The sequence below is a fragment of the Apostichopus japonicus genome, chromosome 7, assembly GCF_037975245.1.
Source record: "Apostichopus japonicus isolate 1M-3 chromosome 7, ASM3797524v1, whole genome shotgun sequence".
Classification (NCBI taxonomy): domain Eukaryota; kingdom Metazoa; phylum Echinodermata; class Holothuroidea; order Aspidochirotida; family Stichopodidae; genus Apostichopus; species Apostichopus japonicus.
In genome coordinates, this window is record NC_092567.1 from 23,248,693 (window position 1) to 23,266,105 (window position 17,413).

At 37.9% G+C, this 17,413-nt stretch overlaps 1 protein-coding gene across 1 annotated transcript; it reads right to left on the minus strand.

The window, feature by feature from the left end:
• Positions 1-1,197: 1,197 nt before the first annotated feature.
• LOC139969791 (fatty acyl-CoA reductase 1-like) lies at positions 1,198-15,650 on the minus strand. The gene is made up of 14 exons (XM_071975065.1): positions 15,204-15,650; positions 13,625-13,858; positions 13,086-13,261; positions 12,637-12,709; positions 12,218-12,324; positions 11,333-11,510; positions 10,683-10,727; positions 10,327-10,445; positions 9,260-9,327; positions 7,317-7,401; positions 5,916-6,005; positions 5,071-5,200; positions 4,418-4,545; positions 1,198-3,224 (listed from the first exon to the last, which is right to left on the minus strand). Exons 1-14 carry the CDS (start codon positions 15,345-15,347, stop codon positions 3,068-3,070), a joined length of 1,734 nt encoding a protein of 577 aa, XP_071831166.1. The 5' UTR covers positions 15,348-15,650; the 3' UTR covers positions 1,198-3,067.
• Between the last annotated feature and the right edge of the window lie 1,763 nt (positions 15,651-17,413).

The following is a 17,413-nucleotide window of genomic DNA, read 5'->3' on the forward strand; positions in this document are numbered from 1 at the left end:
TGCCAATAGCCCCCTATTCGTACGAGGCGTAACGCACATGTTATCTGATAGGCTGGTCGGTGGGAGATACTGTAGCTTGTAAACAAGGTTTCCACAACTTGGCGTCTGGCGACTCAAAATGACCTTTGATCTCAATAAAATATTGTACTGAACGTGTAACAACTACATACTAAATATGAGATTCGTTCAACATTCCCTTCTTGAGATATCGTGTTTACAAGGTTTACACTATTTGACCCCTGGTGAACCCAAATGACCTTTGACCTCCACATTAAACTAGAGGCTTTTGCTCCTAAATGTGGTCCCCTACTCACGAACTTAAATATGATATTGGTTTAAGCTTACATCCTTGAGATATCGTCTTTACAAGGTTTTTACTATTTGGCCCCTGGTGACTCAAAATGATCTTTGACCTACCCACAAAACAAAAGGGTTCTTCTACCCAATGTGTTACTCATATACACCAATATTAGATTGGTCAAAGCTTCACTTCCTGAGATATCGTATTTACAAGCGAGGCGTTACACCCCCCCCCCCCACACACGCATACACACTCTCCGCCCGCAGGAATGCATAGGTTACGATTGTCATCGAAACCAAAACTGAAATCTCTTGTTGCACACCCTCATTTTTACTGGAATAATAGCCTTAACCCCGCCTACATCGGCTGTCAATCAATCGTCCAAGTTTCCGAGGAAGGGGATTGTCCGGGGGGAAATTGTCCGGGGGGAAATTGTCCGGGGGGCAATTGTCATGGGTGGGAATTGTCCGGAGTGGGAATTGTCCGGGGGGCAATTGTCAGGGTTGGCAATTGTCCGGGTGGGAATTGTCCGGGGGGCAATTGTCAGGGTTGGGAATTGTCCGGGGGGCAATTGTCCGAGGGGGAATCGTCCGGGGGGTAATCGTCCGGGGGGAAATCGTCCAGGGGGGAATTGTCCGGGAACCGAAATAACACTATATGTAACACAATATGTACGTATATATATATATATATATATATATATATATATATATATATATATATATATATATATATATAAATATATATATATATATATATGTATATATATATATATATGTATATATATATATATATATATATATTTAAGTATATATATATAAAAGTATATGTATACGATGGAACGGGGTGGGGTTAGTACCGAATTTTGATTTAGAAACACCTGAAACAAAAATTCACCCGAGACAATACTTTTTTGGTCATATATTATATTTTTAGAAAATATTACAAACAAATTATATGAACAGTCTAATTGAAATACGTTTGTAAACAACATTGTGTAATCGACGTACTCCGTATATATAGGCATATATATATATATATATAGATGTACATATATATATAGCCTATATATTTAAACATACGAGACACAGTTTACTTTAAAGAACAAATATGAAAGGCTTCCACAAATCCTTGAACAGTTTGGTAGCTTTGTTTATCAGAAACTGAACCGTATGGCCGAATAATAATAATTAGAACGGCTTCCTATACGGCAGCCTAACAACGAGTAAGTTTAATACTGTCTGCGACATGATGATAACGTCTGAACAAAAGTGCATTAAGTCATTGCATCAGTTTGTAAAGTTTTGATACTTAGAAAATCGAAAATTTTCAAATGTACAGCTAGAATTCGTATAATTTCCACACAAAAAAGTATGTACAACATCATCTACCGCCCCTGCTTCCTCTTGAAACTGATTTATATGTAACTATGGTAATATGTAGGCCTACTTTTGTCTGCAGTTTGTTTTAGAGAATACAACATACCCACCCCCTTCCAAACCAAGAATACCGCAATACAGTAAATGATAAACGAGGAAAGCACAGAGCCAGATGAATGTGTAAAGGCTTGTAAGAAAATCCCCTTTTCCCACTCGAAATTATATATTTTGTTGTTGTTGTTGCAATAATAGAGAAGAATAGATAAATGTAAACAATGGAATATTTAAATAGTTTACAGTACAATAGAAATTGGTAATATATATTATTAATATTTAGCCACGGTAGCTGAACAGGGGAAGCGACCCCCTCCCCCCCCCCCTCTTCCTCCAATTCACGTTTGTAAAAAAAAAAAACGAGAAGGCCCTTATTATAAATAACGAAAAATAGCCCCAGTTCTTAGGTTTAGAAAGTGTTCTGTTTCGTAAATGGAAAGTACTTATTTGATGTATATACCCAAATTCCTTGGAGTCTACAATGAATTTGTCGGGACGGGATGCACAGGCGGTTCCTTTTCGGGAAGTTTTTTTTTTATGTATTGGTGTACTTTGCCTGCACCTTGAAGTTTGTGCCTCACCTTCTACTCCCCAAGCAACCCACCCACCCCTCCGGCCCGCTCCCCTGCAATTATTGGATTGGTAGTGTATTTATTTTACAGAAACGTCCACATAAGACCGTTTTACTGCAACATCTTTGGTCAAACAAGGTCAACAATTAAACTCTCTCTCGAACTAAAGAAAGAAAATTAAATATTTTAATTTGCACAATCCATAACCGTGATTTCAAACTTGTATACCATTAGTTTTTGCTTGTTTTTAACAAATCGGAAATAGGACAAAATATTTGTTGCAAATGATGTAATAATAATTAGATGTAATAAGTCTGACATTTTTCTTCAATATTATATCTTAGTTTTCTATTGGGATAAGGTCACATTATTTTTGTCTAATATCATCCCTACATATACACCTATATAATCACGGAAGCATCTCATCAATATCTTTCACCCCTAACCCCCCTCCCCCTCCCCATCCCGCCTCCGTTACCTATCATATCCAGTGCAAGAACCGAGCTGCCTATTTCTCTCACAAGCCACATTCAAGACCCATTGAATACGCCAGTGCATAAGTCAGCTATACACACCATGCACAATAAATGCTGACTTTTTCAAAATAAATTTTATTCATATGAATATTCATGCAAGAGGAGATATTGTCAACCCTCGTAACAATAGAGATGTGACTTTAGCCTTCATATAGGAATTTACAATGCGCATGCTCAGTTGGAATTCTTCTTTACTTGCTATTGTCTTCATTCTCCATTACAGGATCAACAGGGTATCTTGCTATAAACTACTGCAGTGTAATACGTAACAATCAATTTAACAGCAAACCATAAATTCTTGGCAAAATTTGTCCTCTTGAGAGTCAACCAAAGGATAAGGGGTACTAGAGACGCGAGGATGAACCTTCTGAGTATATTAGATCTGTCGAGAAGAAAATGGAGAAATTTGTTATCATGCGAATAATAAATAATAATTACATCATAACTTTTTAACGATTTTATTGGTGTGGAGGGTGGATCGAAAATGTGAAGGGGGTTGGAGTGGGAAGATATTGGAACAGGTAATTTTACATGCGGATGCAAGATACATATCAGAAATAATTCCAATACCTTATGGTAACATAGGCTGCTTCAAATAAATCATGCCCCAACTGCAATGGACCAAACTCGGGAGGGTTACACATTCCCCTTCTCCATATCACAATCCTTCTTTTCCAATGAAAAAACACGTTTTTAAAAACAATTTTCCGGACAAATATAGACAATTTGCATCAAGTAAAAGATCACAATTGCAAGCTGACTCCGTTCCTCTAACCCCAGAACTGCAATCACGCGAGTGTGGTACTATATAGTACAAGACGCTTCTCAATGACTGTTGAAATTATGTCATTTCACAACTTCCACTTATTCTTATAGTTCATCTGTCCAGAAAGAATGCCATAAACAGTTCAACTGTAACTGATTCCGAATGAAGTATATATATAATAGATATGTTTGTTTCCTGCTTTAAGCTGATCAACAGGACATGAACGTACAAACAAGGAAATGGAAAACAATTCATGTTAATCGGTTGTGATTTCACTGCAGTTAAAGGAATATATTTCAGCTTAAAAATATATTCATTATAGGCCTATGTATAACTTTCGGAGTTGGTAACTGTTATTCAGGGCTGAGTCTGGTCTCGAAACGTTGCTCATGGAGAGAGAAAAAATGATGTTTTTACGAACGATATGTGTATAGGGTTGGGGAAGAGACTGGCTTCAACTCTCTCAACACCAGGAAAAACTTTATAATATTAATCTGGAGCTGAGTGACGTCTTAATCGCGTGATCAATTTCGAATGTATCTTCAAAGTTATATATATAGCTGAGTGAGGTTCCTCACATTTTAGAACTGGCTAGCCATTTGAAGCTGTGAAAATAAAGCATGGGTCTTTTATAAACAGATAAACTAGACCATAGAGATTAGTAAAGTCGCACAGTAAATCCACCCAGATTACTAATAATCAAGATAAAGCGATGAAGCTCACGTGATGTGACGTGTTTATAATTTGCTTGGCTAAAGTCAGCTTCTCAGATTTATATAAATGGCTTGAGCATGTTTACGTTTCGTTACCTTGTCACGTGACTTTTATGTGTTCCATATTCTGATACGTTTTCCTTTAAGACGTATTCTTTAGTTCCAGCACAGAAATCATTGATATATGACGTCCAGTTTAAGCTTTCAAGTTCTGTCGAAAAAGCCTGTAAGAAGAGGGTGCAAAATGAATGTTTACCCTTATCGATCGCCTGCACTTTAGATTACGTGGAAGTTTATACTGTTCTATATAATATTTCAACCAAAAAACATTAGGGCCTTTCGTTGCACTTTAAAGACCTTATTTTGTTAGAATATTAGTTAATAAATGATCGCAGTATATCTTCGACGTTTTTACCTTCAAAGGATAAATATTTAACAAGATATTAAGGTTTCCTTCTAATGACTCATCAGAATTGATTTGAAATTTTGCCATTTTTTTTGCCGACTCAGTGGAATATTGAATCAGTTCTTGTTTCACAAAGTCAATGTAGGGTAGGCTAACGATTCTTGAATCTTGCTGTAACTCATGGTTACTCAGTTTCATCTTAGACGACCTCAATAGGCATTTCCTGCGAGATTGTTGCCTTCTGATGCGAAAATTGGCCTCAATTTTGTTTTACAAGCTTTCGTCCTTTTTGTTGTGTCATTGTTTTGCGAAAATACTACAACTGAAAATTATTTAATCTTACCATTTTGTCTTTGCCCGGAAGCGCGTTTTGAAGGCTAGTAACGTTGTCTGTCCTCCATTGCCATTCATTGCACGTAAAATACTTCAGCGTATAGACGGACTTGGATACCAGATCCGCCATTTTGCTTAATCTGCATAGTTGACCGGAAGAAAAAGACACATAGTTTTAAACATTAGATATTGGCAGTCACGTGATCCGTGACGGCTGTCCGTCACCTACAGGTGAAGGTGACTGCATGACAGTCACAAATATATTGTAAATTCGAATAACAATACAAGAAATGTCACCAGAGATAAATCATGAGCGCTAATCACAATATAATACTCAGTATTATTATTATTATGATATTTTTGAAAATATTTACCACATTCGTTGGGAGTGCCTGAGGTAAATGTAGGGCGTATTTCCGTGTGGACATTTTAAGTTTCCACCCAATCATCTACACCCTAGCTAGGAAATATCCATAGGAAATATTCTTCCAGTACGTGAAAGATAAATGAGAAGGGATTGTGTTCTCTTGTTAATTGATAGGCCTATATCCCTACAACTAAGCCTAACTGTGATAATATATACATTAATAAGGTGTCGTTCCTGAAATAGTAATGAATATGCATGATTTATTCAAAGGACAGAAATTACGTCATGAAGATGGAATACATGTAGAGAAAATGTATCACCTGTTCGATAACTGATTCAATACGATCTATAAGATTCATAATTTGAATTGAAGATTTTGTGAGGCATCTTAAAAACAGCTTTAACGGTAAGCACCCTGACCATTTTAATGCATCGATGTTACATAAATATACATAAATAAGTTTCCAAAATATTCAATCATTACATACCTTTGTTTGCGTCCAACCAATTTCAGACAGCGGTCAAACACCGTTGTGGGAAGTTTACAGTGAAAAAAATGACTCCAGTTGAAAATTTGGCTGAAAAGAAAGACAAACGAGTTATAAAAGGAAAGTAAAGGTAGTTATATTTTGAAACAAAAATATCACTTACAGAATAGGAAACCATAAAATAAACAAAAAACAAAATTATTAAGTGAACAGTATTCCACCAGAATCTGTCAACAACTTGAACGATCCGTCACGTTGAATGTGCAGGAAGTTCAGTTTTTGATGACACATATGTTTATTTTAAGTTTTAGTTCATGTCAGTGTAGTATCTGTTTCGTTCGTGGAATCATGACACATCACGCAGACTACATGGTATTGCATCACATGTTAACAAACGTCATCATTTTTAATATGAGCAATTAGCATGGGTAAAGGAAGAGTATATACGCGATCCGGCGCAGCAAACACAAAACGTTATCGTAACATTTTTAAAAGAGCCTCTAAAATATGTTTTTATAACGTTAAATGTGGTGTTATAAAAACGTCGGCATAACGTTTTTAGCTATTAATGTTATATTAATGTTTTAACGAAAAATGTTTTGAAATAATAGCCTGAAAACGTTTTCGTGACATATTTATTACACCACCAATAACGTTATCAAAACAAAAGACGAAACGCTTTAATAACGTTTTAAAAACGTTTTTGTGTTTGCTATATAGTACATTATTTCTGTGAAACCTCATTTTTAATCATCGTGGATTTTAGTGTTGTCTCAATATGTGAATCATTGTTACTCATAATGATATGATTTTTGCAAACAATAATTTGCTGTGATTTCTCTTAAATTTGTAAAGCCTGAGGGTCAACGTTCCTTTAATTACTCCTCTTCAAAGGTTTCACCTAGCCGCACACTGGCACTTATCTGTATAAAGCAATTCTCCTACTTAACCTAGTGACCCGTGCTACACCGCATTTACCCATTCCATGTACCTCCCATGCACCCACCCACCCATGCACCCACCCACCCACCCCGCCCCCCCCCCCCGTTCGAAGTCTTTTCAGTACAAACCTTAAAAGATAACATAAATTAAATGTACGGTACGGTATGTGACCGGTTTTCCCCCAGCCAGTATATCTCGCCTTAAAACCACCTCGCCATTGGTCATGGTTGGGCAGGGTGGCTCTCTTTGTTTATTTAATCTATAGCTGGTTGCACCCCTCCCCCATAATAAAAATAACAACTAACTACTGTATAGTTTAATGAAACGATCACTATGGCCGATAAAATAGCAAGCGAAATCAAAATTATAATATCAATAAAATAATACATTATACGCACCATAAGTTATCTCAATAAGAAAAAAATTAAAACAAGAGAAGAAAAAAAGATAATCACTCACTCGTGTTTTGTTATCCTTAACCCCGACGGCTTCCTTAATTTCATCTTCAGTGGTGACTTGTTGTAGTAATTTACGACAGTTGACGCTGAAAAAGACAGAGTTTTATAACTCCTTCAGCATACCGTTGTAAAATAAGAATGTAGATCTATAATTTGCTTTCTCAAAGCTATGACTGTATAGCTTGAGATATGAAATACCAAATGAATGAAATAACCGTAAAACTATTCATCCAATATCTGTCTGACTTCAGCTTCACCAAAATCCAGATTGAAAATGATTCAAAGTAGATATGCAACATTTCAATTTATGACGAAAGAAGAATATGAGAGTGACGACACAAAACAAAGAGATAAATTAAAACTTAATCTATAAATTGGGACACAGGAAAGTTCAGCGAAAGTAGAACAACTGGCTTACCCGCCCGAGGTAAACAGCAATGTTGTTTTCATTGATTCATCGATTGTCACGCTATGACGTCACCAGTGCATTTAATTGCAGTAATCACTAAAATAATACACCATGTAAACTATATACACAAGTAGATATATGTTTTTATGTACATGGAATGGAGCTTCCTGGTTTCGCGTCAGTATTTTCCCACACTTTATATTTCCATGTTTTCTAGCCTCTCGGCGACAAATAGGTTTATTTACATGCCAATACTGACCAAAGGTGAAAGGAATTGAAGTTTATTTCTAAAGGCTCTTGAAAAAAAAAATCAAGAATATAAGGATATGATGTGAAATGGCAAATGGAATATCATTAAGGTCATTTTGAATAGAGAAATAAGCAACCAGATGCTTTAACAACTCGTCTTTTATTTCCCGGTTCAAACTTGAAGCAGGAGCCGTAACAAAGTAAACAATCTTTGGGAAAACACGTACACATTTATCAACACACACGAGATGAACATAGACACAACGAGATACGTTTGAAGCGCGTGCTCCCCTCACTCCTCCCCACCATGCATACACAGATACACACACACACTCTCTATATATACGTCCAACGCCAATATTCACTGTCAAGTTATCATGCTGACAAATAGGTATATTATCGTCAGACACATCTACAGTCGAAGAGGTGGATATTGGACTAAATGGTGCCTCAATAATAGTGGCGCGCACACGTGCAAGTGGTGGTGGTGGGGGAGGTGGGTTGTGTGTTAGGTGGGGACGGGTTGTGCGTGGGGTGGGGGAATGTCCCCCATCTCCATCGTCAGTCGGAGCAGGGTGAGGGAGGCTTTTTTTTAATTCAGTCGAGAATGAATAAGAACACTCCTTGAGTTCAAACCTAATTATAAACCAAATTTATAAAAAATTTAAAAACAATTATAACTCAGAATGCACAATTTCTCGTCTAAATTTAATGGCGGAGGACCCCAGACCCTCCCACCCAGGGAGTCGACTTCAGTGACCCCATGCAGGGCTACACCGCCTCCCCTGTCAAATCCTGGATCTGCTTCTGTCCCTTCCATAAAATCTTCCCGCCCCTTCCTTAATCAGTCGAGGGGTATGTGGGGAGGGGGGGGGGCTTGGATTAACCCCCACATTTGAAATATTGCGGAAGCCACTGTCACAAAGTTCCGTTATCTGGCTCTCTGTGGCAAGAGTGTCTTGTTCTGCACCGTACACGTCACACCATTCTAATCGATGATTTATGTCTCCTCACAGAAAAATATTCCAGGACATTGTTTAAGTTCTTTTTCGTTGTTGCAAGTTGCCAGTGTCCGCTTTGCACTTATAACATCAACACTAGTTTATATTGATTGGGAACTGCCTGCCTCCGAACGTATTTTGTATATGCGGCTAACGGACCTTCAAGTAACAATTGCTCTATTTATTGCCTCGTCTCTTACAATTTCTAGTCAAGCGTAAGTGAAAATCAAGTGATTTACAGACAAAATGGAGCAAGAAATTCAGTCAGCCTCGCTAAATACTCACCGAATGGTTGGAATTTGAGAGGATTGGAAGTACTCGACACACAATTATAAATAGGGACCTTTATTGGTCTGAAAAAAAGAGAAAATAAACATACAAAGTTTGGTTCAAATCTCTCCAATAAAGATAGATCACAGTGAGGGAAACGACGTTTTCCATATCAGGTTTACGCAATGTATTCACGACGATACTGGTTACAATGGGGACAGACATAATTTATTCATCATATTGAGATATATTTCTCTGGTGAAATGAATTTCAGCCTTCTTCATGGCGGGGGAAGAGGGGGAGATGAGCTTGAGGGGATCTCTTTTCATGTACACGAGCAATGTGGATTATATTTTCTTCTCAAGGTTCTGTCTAAATCTCGCCTGTAACAATGATCACAGTGATAAAACGACGTATTCCGGGTTTACCCATTCTCAACGAATTGGTTACAAGGAAATGGACAAGCATCAAATTGTTTCACTTTGAGATGCCTTCCTTTGGTGAAACACGTGTCAACCTTCTTAACAAGGAGGCATGTGGGGGGGGGGCAGAGGAGGAGGAGGGAGGGGGAGTTATTTAGGTACACGGGCATTTTAAGTAGTTTTTTCCCCGACCTAAAAAATACACAACACAGACATTTCAAATGCGATATAAGTCCTGCATTCCAATGGCAGAAAATCTGTGTAAACTAAAGAGACATTAAATGATATCTTACTACATTCTCAATATTTGCAAAACCACAAAAATATCGAAGTTGTTTATTTAATATGTCTAGTCTCTCAAATAAACAAACTAATTTGGAGGCACCTTAATTAAGAACCGTGTCACCAATGTTTTTCGTTATACATTAGTTTACGAATAATACCCAAAAACAATTCTAACTTTATTGGCGATTAGAATTATTGTATCCTGTTCTAGAAATGCTAACTTTAGTCGGGCAGTACAGTCAGGTGCCGTATACATTGAGTCTTAACGTGGTGACCTATTGCATGTTTTATATCATGTTCGTCATATATCCCTTTTCCGTCATGACCACCCTCCCCTACAGAGAAAATGGATTTATAAAGAATACTTTTAGTGACCTCTTGACTGCAGTATACCACGCAGCGGCGATCATATTATTGACCACGACGTCAACTGGAACGAGGTCAAAAGTCGCATTGACGTCACCAAGTACCGAGGGCAGCATTCCTTTACCGTACTAAAAGAAAGTTAGAAATACGTCACTTTATGACGAAGTTCAACCGCAAAGAGTTAAAACAACAAAGCAATCATTGTTTGATGTAAGTAAGAAAGAAATATCAGCATTTAAATTAATAGTTATCAAGAACAACAAAATGGACTACTTTTCATGTTTCCAAACAATTTGAACAACTATCGAAACGACAGTGGCTGTAACCATGGTATCTTAGAAAATATATTGAATTATAATTCTTACCGCTATCATTAATCCGCTAGCACCATGGTGATTGTCAATCCATCCCTAAAAATGAGCAAGTGAAGAAAATAACATTAATATCACGCGAAAGTACATATTAGGAAGAATTGTGATTGGGTGGGGGTGGGTTGGGGGATGGTGTCCAATAGTCTTGACAATTGGGTTCATTGTTGCCTGTGTACGGCTCCTGGCGCATTTATACCAAAGGTATATAGAGTATTAAGACGTTCACTGCTATGGCTGAAGGTACGGGGCCGCCAAGGGGGCGGTTAAGGTGAGGGTGGAGAAGGCCCTTCAAGCAGCAGATATCTCAGATATTTCATGTTTTCTCTTAGCGATTTTCAAGCACAAATATTGATTGGAAGAAAGAAGGAATTATTGTGAAATATGTGGTAAATTTTCAGCCATCTTCTTCTGTGTTAGCAGATAGTTGGAGCTGGCGGGAGGGGGAGTATGAGGGCTTCCAACCCCTGTTTTGCAGTGGGTCAACATTTAGTCTTACCCTTCACCTCCCCTCTCCGTCCCGTCGACTTTCGAGCAAACGCCATCAATTTGGTTTTTGTATTTTTAATTGGAACAGAATCTATATGAATGTCACGTGATACGGTATGCATATAGTTAATAATTATATCGCAGCTATATCTACTCACTGGAAAGGGCTCCTTCCATGTAGCACCAACAATAGAAGGTCGCACAATATTTATAGGTAATCCTACGCCTTCTGTTATCACCATATGCTCTGCCATTGCCTTGGTAAATGTGTACGTGTTCGGTTTCTTGTTAAGAATAGAGGGCGTGATCTTGCTAACCATGTCATCTGTCATCCACCTTGATAGAAAAGAATAAAAAAAAAATCAAAGAACAGTAGAGAAAGGTCATCAGTATTTACACCAAAGTTTAGCATGCTGAAAGTTGTAACCAATTTCAAAAGTATTTTCGTCGAGGTGCTGATTGCCCCAATTATTCACAGAACTTCATGAATGTTCACTAGGTGGGGGTGGGGAATGCTTTGACGGTGGCAGAAGAAAAGCTTCTTGAAGTGACCATTATTTGAATATCTAGCATATTTCGGAGCAATACTGATGACCTTTAAAGGAAAATGTGAAAAGGACCGAAAAATGTCCTCTGAGATGTCTTAATGCCTACGTTGACAGATGACTGGTCGTCCATGTTCGGACAAATTGGTGGTCAGAACATATGGGAAGGAAGGGGTGCTAGTGGGGGTGGGTGCATGGGTGGAGTTAAGTTTAAGAAGTCAATTTGAGTTTTCATAAAGGATATTAACATAAGAAATACTTTACGTTTTTCTTTTGAAGGAATAAACTTGTTTTGTGATTCTGTAATGATACACATTACCGACGGTGAAATGCAAGGTATAGGGGACAAACAATGCGTCGCTTAAAGAAACAGCTTCCTAGCTATACAAGTATCTGGAAGCAAGGATCAAAATGTCATATGTACCTGAGCGGAGATGATCAAAATTAATGAAAGTGACTGCTCAAAGTCTATAAATACATGTGACGTATCATACTCACTCTATAGAAGAATGGAGCTGGTCTGCGTTTGCTGGGGTGGGATATAGCATTTCATCGATATAACTTTGGTCACAATGAGCATAGGCGGTGGATATGTGCTGGTACGACTAAATATGACAGAAAAGAGACAATATTTGTGAAATTGTGTTTTACAAAATAAAATCATTAAATTGATGATGTCAAACTGCACAGTGTACATGTTCTCAAAATCGCTATGCAAATCCTTAAATTCTGGTTAATATTTATTTTAATGTAATAATGTTATACTCCCTATTCCAACCAAAACCTCCCAAATATACGACACCTCCTCACAGCCGGCGCATCAAATCATTTTGTTATAGTTTCTATTTCTTGACATTATATTCCATCGAAATAGAAATAAATTACATGCACACGATTAATGAATATTCATATCATACCTGTAAGTTTTTCATCCCTCTTGCAATTTTCATGAGGTATTTGGCGGCGATGACGTTAAGCTGAAGAGCTGATCTAAGTGCAAAAGAGTTTAAAAGATAAACATAAACATTCGATATTATTAAATATGTACTGTGATGATAGTGAGGTGGGGGGGGGGGGTTGGTTTGACTTTGAAGGATATATAGAGCTAATTCGAAAAATGATCGAGAATAAAGGGGCGGGGGGGGGGATGAGTGCAAACTGGACATCCCAAGCAAGCGTTCCTACTTTATGTAAGGATGCATTCAATGAACTCTATAATATTTGAATAAGTTGTGCTAAACTATAGACATACCATGAAGAAAATTAATAAAGCAAATGACCAATTTTGACGTCTATATGAAAATTATTCCACAGTAAATCTTTCAATGCATGTAATTTTAGAAAGAATTTTTAATTTTTTTCTTACTTCAGTTTTTCATCAAATCTGACTGTTGCTGCAACATGGAATACAATTGAAACGTCATCTTGAATAAGTCTGACGTCACTTCCGCTTATTCCCAAATCTGCTTTGGTCATATCGCCGTGTATTGGAATGATTTTTCTTACGTAATCCGGATTGAATCTTTGAACTCGTCTGAACAGCTTTACAAGAAAACAAAATTTGTATTAATTTGAGTTACTAGAAGGAACGAAGAGATTACAGGTTAATTATGATTTCCCAAACCTCTCAAATGTATATCTCAATATAATAAGTAAAACTCTGTAGACTAAAAATAAGGCGAAGAATTAACACTATTATGATTTTTACGTCAATTAGATACCCTATGACGTAATTTTTGTTACCCTATGAGGATTGTGTCAGTTTTACCTACCTCACAGTTGCCGAATTCCTTCTGTATACGAGTGACAGGATCAACAACCCCTCTTTGGTCGAACAAAGGGTAACAAATGGTTACCCTATGACGTAATTTTTGTTACCCTACGAGGAGTTCCTTTTTTACTTACCTCACAATTGCCGAATTCTTTCTGTATACGAGTGACAGGGTCAACACCCCTCTTTGGTCGAACGAGAATAAAAATCTTGTCCACATCAGAACAGCTCCTCAATAACTTTTCCACAAGTACTTTGCCGACAAACCCTGTGGCACCGGTGATGAAAACTGACTTCCCGGCGAAGAAACTAGCGACATCTGGCTCATTGGAAGGGCCGAGAGACAGTCCGCATTGGGGCTCGACAAACTAGGATTCGAAATATTTAAGAAGAGTATAAATAAATTTTATTTCTGTTTTTCTTTTAATTGTATATTGTATATTACTTTAGTCATGTATAGTAGTGGTTGGTATTTTGGCACATATTGTCGAATTTAACTTACTTCGATTAGTTTCGAGAAAGGGTCCATTGAACCACAATGACGTACATAGTAAGGCAGGCAGTTGTTGTTACTTAATGTTTATTCATATCCACGACGAATTATGCTGTAGTTTTACGTTAAGTTTTGATAGGTAGTCGAGTCACAGTTCGAGTTTGTTAGTGTTTCTCTTTGTGTTGACCCCCCCCCCCCCCCGCACCCCCACCTTATGAGTCCCAGTAGAGCTCAGTATACTCAATATCTTATACATTTATACTCATCTTATCAAAATTTATTCCAGACAAATGTTAATACCACTCGAACAAAGCCCGAACGAAGTTAAACGAAGTTTAATATCATATTGCTCATGCGCAAATCCTTGGTTCACACACAAGTGACCAATAATAGCAGACTTCTTTCTAACCGACTGTTGCCATCGGTCTTTTCGCATAGGCCTATCAATTGCATTGAAGTTGTTTGCGTTTTTATCTGGCCTTGCTTTCAAAGAAATCTGGAAATATCAGTCTGCAGTTAATCTTTCCGTCCTACGACATATAGCCTTCACTAAGAAGACAGTTGAGGTCACAGCTTCTTTGTGTTATTGTCATCTGTGCGAAAAACAACCATAGATATTGTAGCCTATAGGCCTAGAGTGACCATACCGTCTACACTATCTGCATCATGAGCCGTGTTTGTATAGCCTGACCAACAAATGGTCGAACCAGGGAGTTGTTGCCTGACCAACAAATGGTCGAACATATTGAAGAGCGGACGGATCACTTTATCATTTCAAATAATGCTCATGAATTCCTATATCACCATGTATTGGAATCCTCCCGTGAGAATTCAATAACTTACTTGGCATGATTTGATTTGATTTGATTTTATTCGCACTCAGATTGTTGAAAATACAAAACTATTACAAAGACAAAATAGACAAAAAGTACGGAATTGAAAAGAACAAAAAGAGTAACAGGAGCTAAACCCATTAGGCTGACAGAACGTCGGCCCGTTTCCAATGGGGCCATATAGACGAAAATTGCACTTTCAATGGAAAATACTAGGAAACCAATAAATACACAAAATAAAGACACAAAAACGAATATAATGGACATCACTCTATCATACCACGCACCTGTTATTGTTACAAAACACGCACGCACACACACACGCAAACACGCACACATCGTACCATTAAAACAAAACAACACTGGAGGAAAAGAAAGATAACTTACTTGTTCTTGAAGATATTTATCGTGAGAAAATGAAGGTAAAACCGTGGTTTCATTCTCTAGGCTATTCCTCGGAGTTCGGTTTAAGGACGAAGCGGTGGAACTGAAGGAATGAGACCTGAGGTCACGTGATGACTCTGACTGCATCGTGACAGACTTCCAGAACACTAAAAGAACTTCTGATGATAAAAGACCAAATTTTCACACTTTTCTAACAAATTGGTCAGTTTTTTGTACGAAAAAAAGCTGGAATTATTAGGCTACTATACTTCTTGTATAAAACTCGACTTTTCCAGGGCTTAAATGTTTCGCGTGATCTTGTTCATCCACAGGAAAAGGAGAGATTTTGATATTCTTACAAGCTCTCATCTGCAAAGTTACAATTAATGATATTTCTGTATATATCGGTTGTGTATATGTTGTAGTGTTGTTGAACGATCAATCGCAACTGAATGGTTTCCTATCCGATTCGTTTCTAATAAATCTTATAAAAAACTTCCTTAAATAAACTTGAAAGGTTCACAATATCTATGCAATCAGCTAGGAGCTTGACCATTCTCTTTACATAACGGTTTACCTTAATCTTTAATCTGTGTGGCACATCCCACAAGTAAAGAAGAAACGACCGCAAAATAACTACAACTTGAAGATAATTTGCAACAATTAGAACCCTTTTTTCTTAAAATTGGTCTGATCTGTTTGATTAATGGTGAGGTGGAAATTTATTTTTAATTCCGATTCAAGTTAAGTTGCTATTTCTGTTTTCGAACGAAGTCTATTTGTGGCTCTTAAGTAAATTTAAGTCGGTTTCGAGTGACGTCACCCTGACGATAAGGAGAAGCCACTGTTTACGACACTTTTAATATATATAAATGGATTACTTTGTTGTTACGAAAGTTGATCAAGAGGGAGAAGAATGCGATGCGGATCCGTAGGGGTGTGTGTGTGTGGGGTGGGGGGGGGGGGGGCTTAGAGGGTGGTATAAACCCTTTTCGAATTCAATAAAGAAATTAAAAGTTTTTATTAGAGCAACCTTGCTTGTAGACCTAACTACCGACCTAACATTTCAATATGCCTCAGAAAGAACCATTTCATGTTTTTTTTTCGAGGGGGGGGGGGAGGGGGTGGACCCTCTCACCTCCTTCATGGGATTTGGCTTCAGCTACTCCCAGGACCACCCCTCCACTTTCATATCCTGGATAATCCCCTGAATATTGAAAAGAAGCTGATCCTCCATATTATTAATATGATATGTGCTTAATTAACCTATATACACTGCAGTATCAGTTTTCTTCGTATGTTTGTATCCTACACGTGAATGCGATCCTCGGAAATCTGATTTTGCCAATGTTTATTGTCACAAATAGGCTATAACAAGCCATAAAACATCAAATCAGTCTAGCGGCGTCTTTAGAATGAGTAAACAATTATTAAATGTACATGTTTACTGTTCGCTGCATGTTGATATTTGTGTATGCGTATGTTTGCCGCGTGGAAGGTGTAGGGCAATGGTTATTCAAACATTTATATTGTAACGCTAACTCAGTCTAAGATTCTGGGGCGTCCAAATATTCCCTGCTGAGGACTGGTGGTGGTATGGAAACAAATGCGGCTTGGATGGTTGTATGTTAGTAAACGACGAGCCTTAAATCTCGCTATTACATGCAAAAGATATAACACATAGATAAACGAGTAAAGAACAAGCGCTGTGTAGATTTCGCATTACTATAAACAGCCACGGTACAAACAATACATCGGCACGAAGCCCTCAATAATAGGTAGAAAAACATGCACTTAACGATAATGGTCACAAACGAGGTCTCAATACCGAAGTAGAGTCCTATAACGATACGTACAAAAGTGTATAAAAGACGAATACAAGACAGATACAAGTACGACCACAATGGTCGGAGCCAGGGCTACTACCGAACCGAACGATTCAGATCGGGAGCGAAGACTGGTCACAAGTCGTGAGGTCTGCTTCAGCTGAGCTGGTGAGCGGACATCACGTGACCTGTAATTATTACGTAATGTAGCCTACGACAAATAGAGGGCGACATATATGATGACCAACGGCATCACAATATGCTTAGTGACCCCAATATTCACTTTCATTTTTGCGTGTTGCGGCTCGGGGAAGGGGGTTGCAGGGATGGGTGAGAAATCCCCAATGCATCCCCTTTCAAATTTTCTTGAAGATTATTAAGGGTGCT

Excerpts from the sequence above, each read along its gene's own strand:
- LOC139969791 (XM_071975065.1), bottom strand. The coding sequence starts at position 15,347 with ATGCAGTCAGAGTCATCACGTGACCTCAGGTCTCATTCCTTCAGTTCC. Across the intron at positions 12,325-12,636 it reads GAGGGATGAAAAACTTACAG|TCGTACCAGCACATATCCAC; the intron begins GTATGATATGAA and ends TGTCATATTTAG. Across the intron at positions 11,511-12,217 it reads CAGCTCCATTCTTCTATAGA|GTGGATGACAGATGACATGG; the intron begins GTGAGTATGATA and ends TTTTCTATCAAG.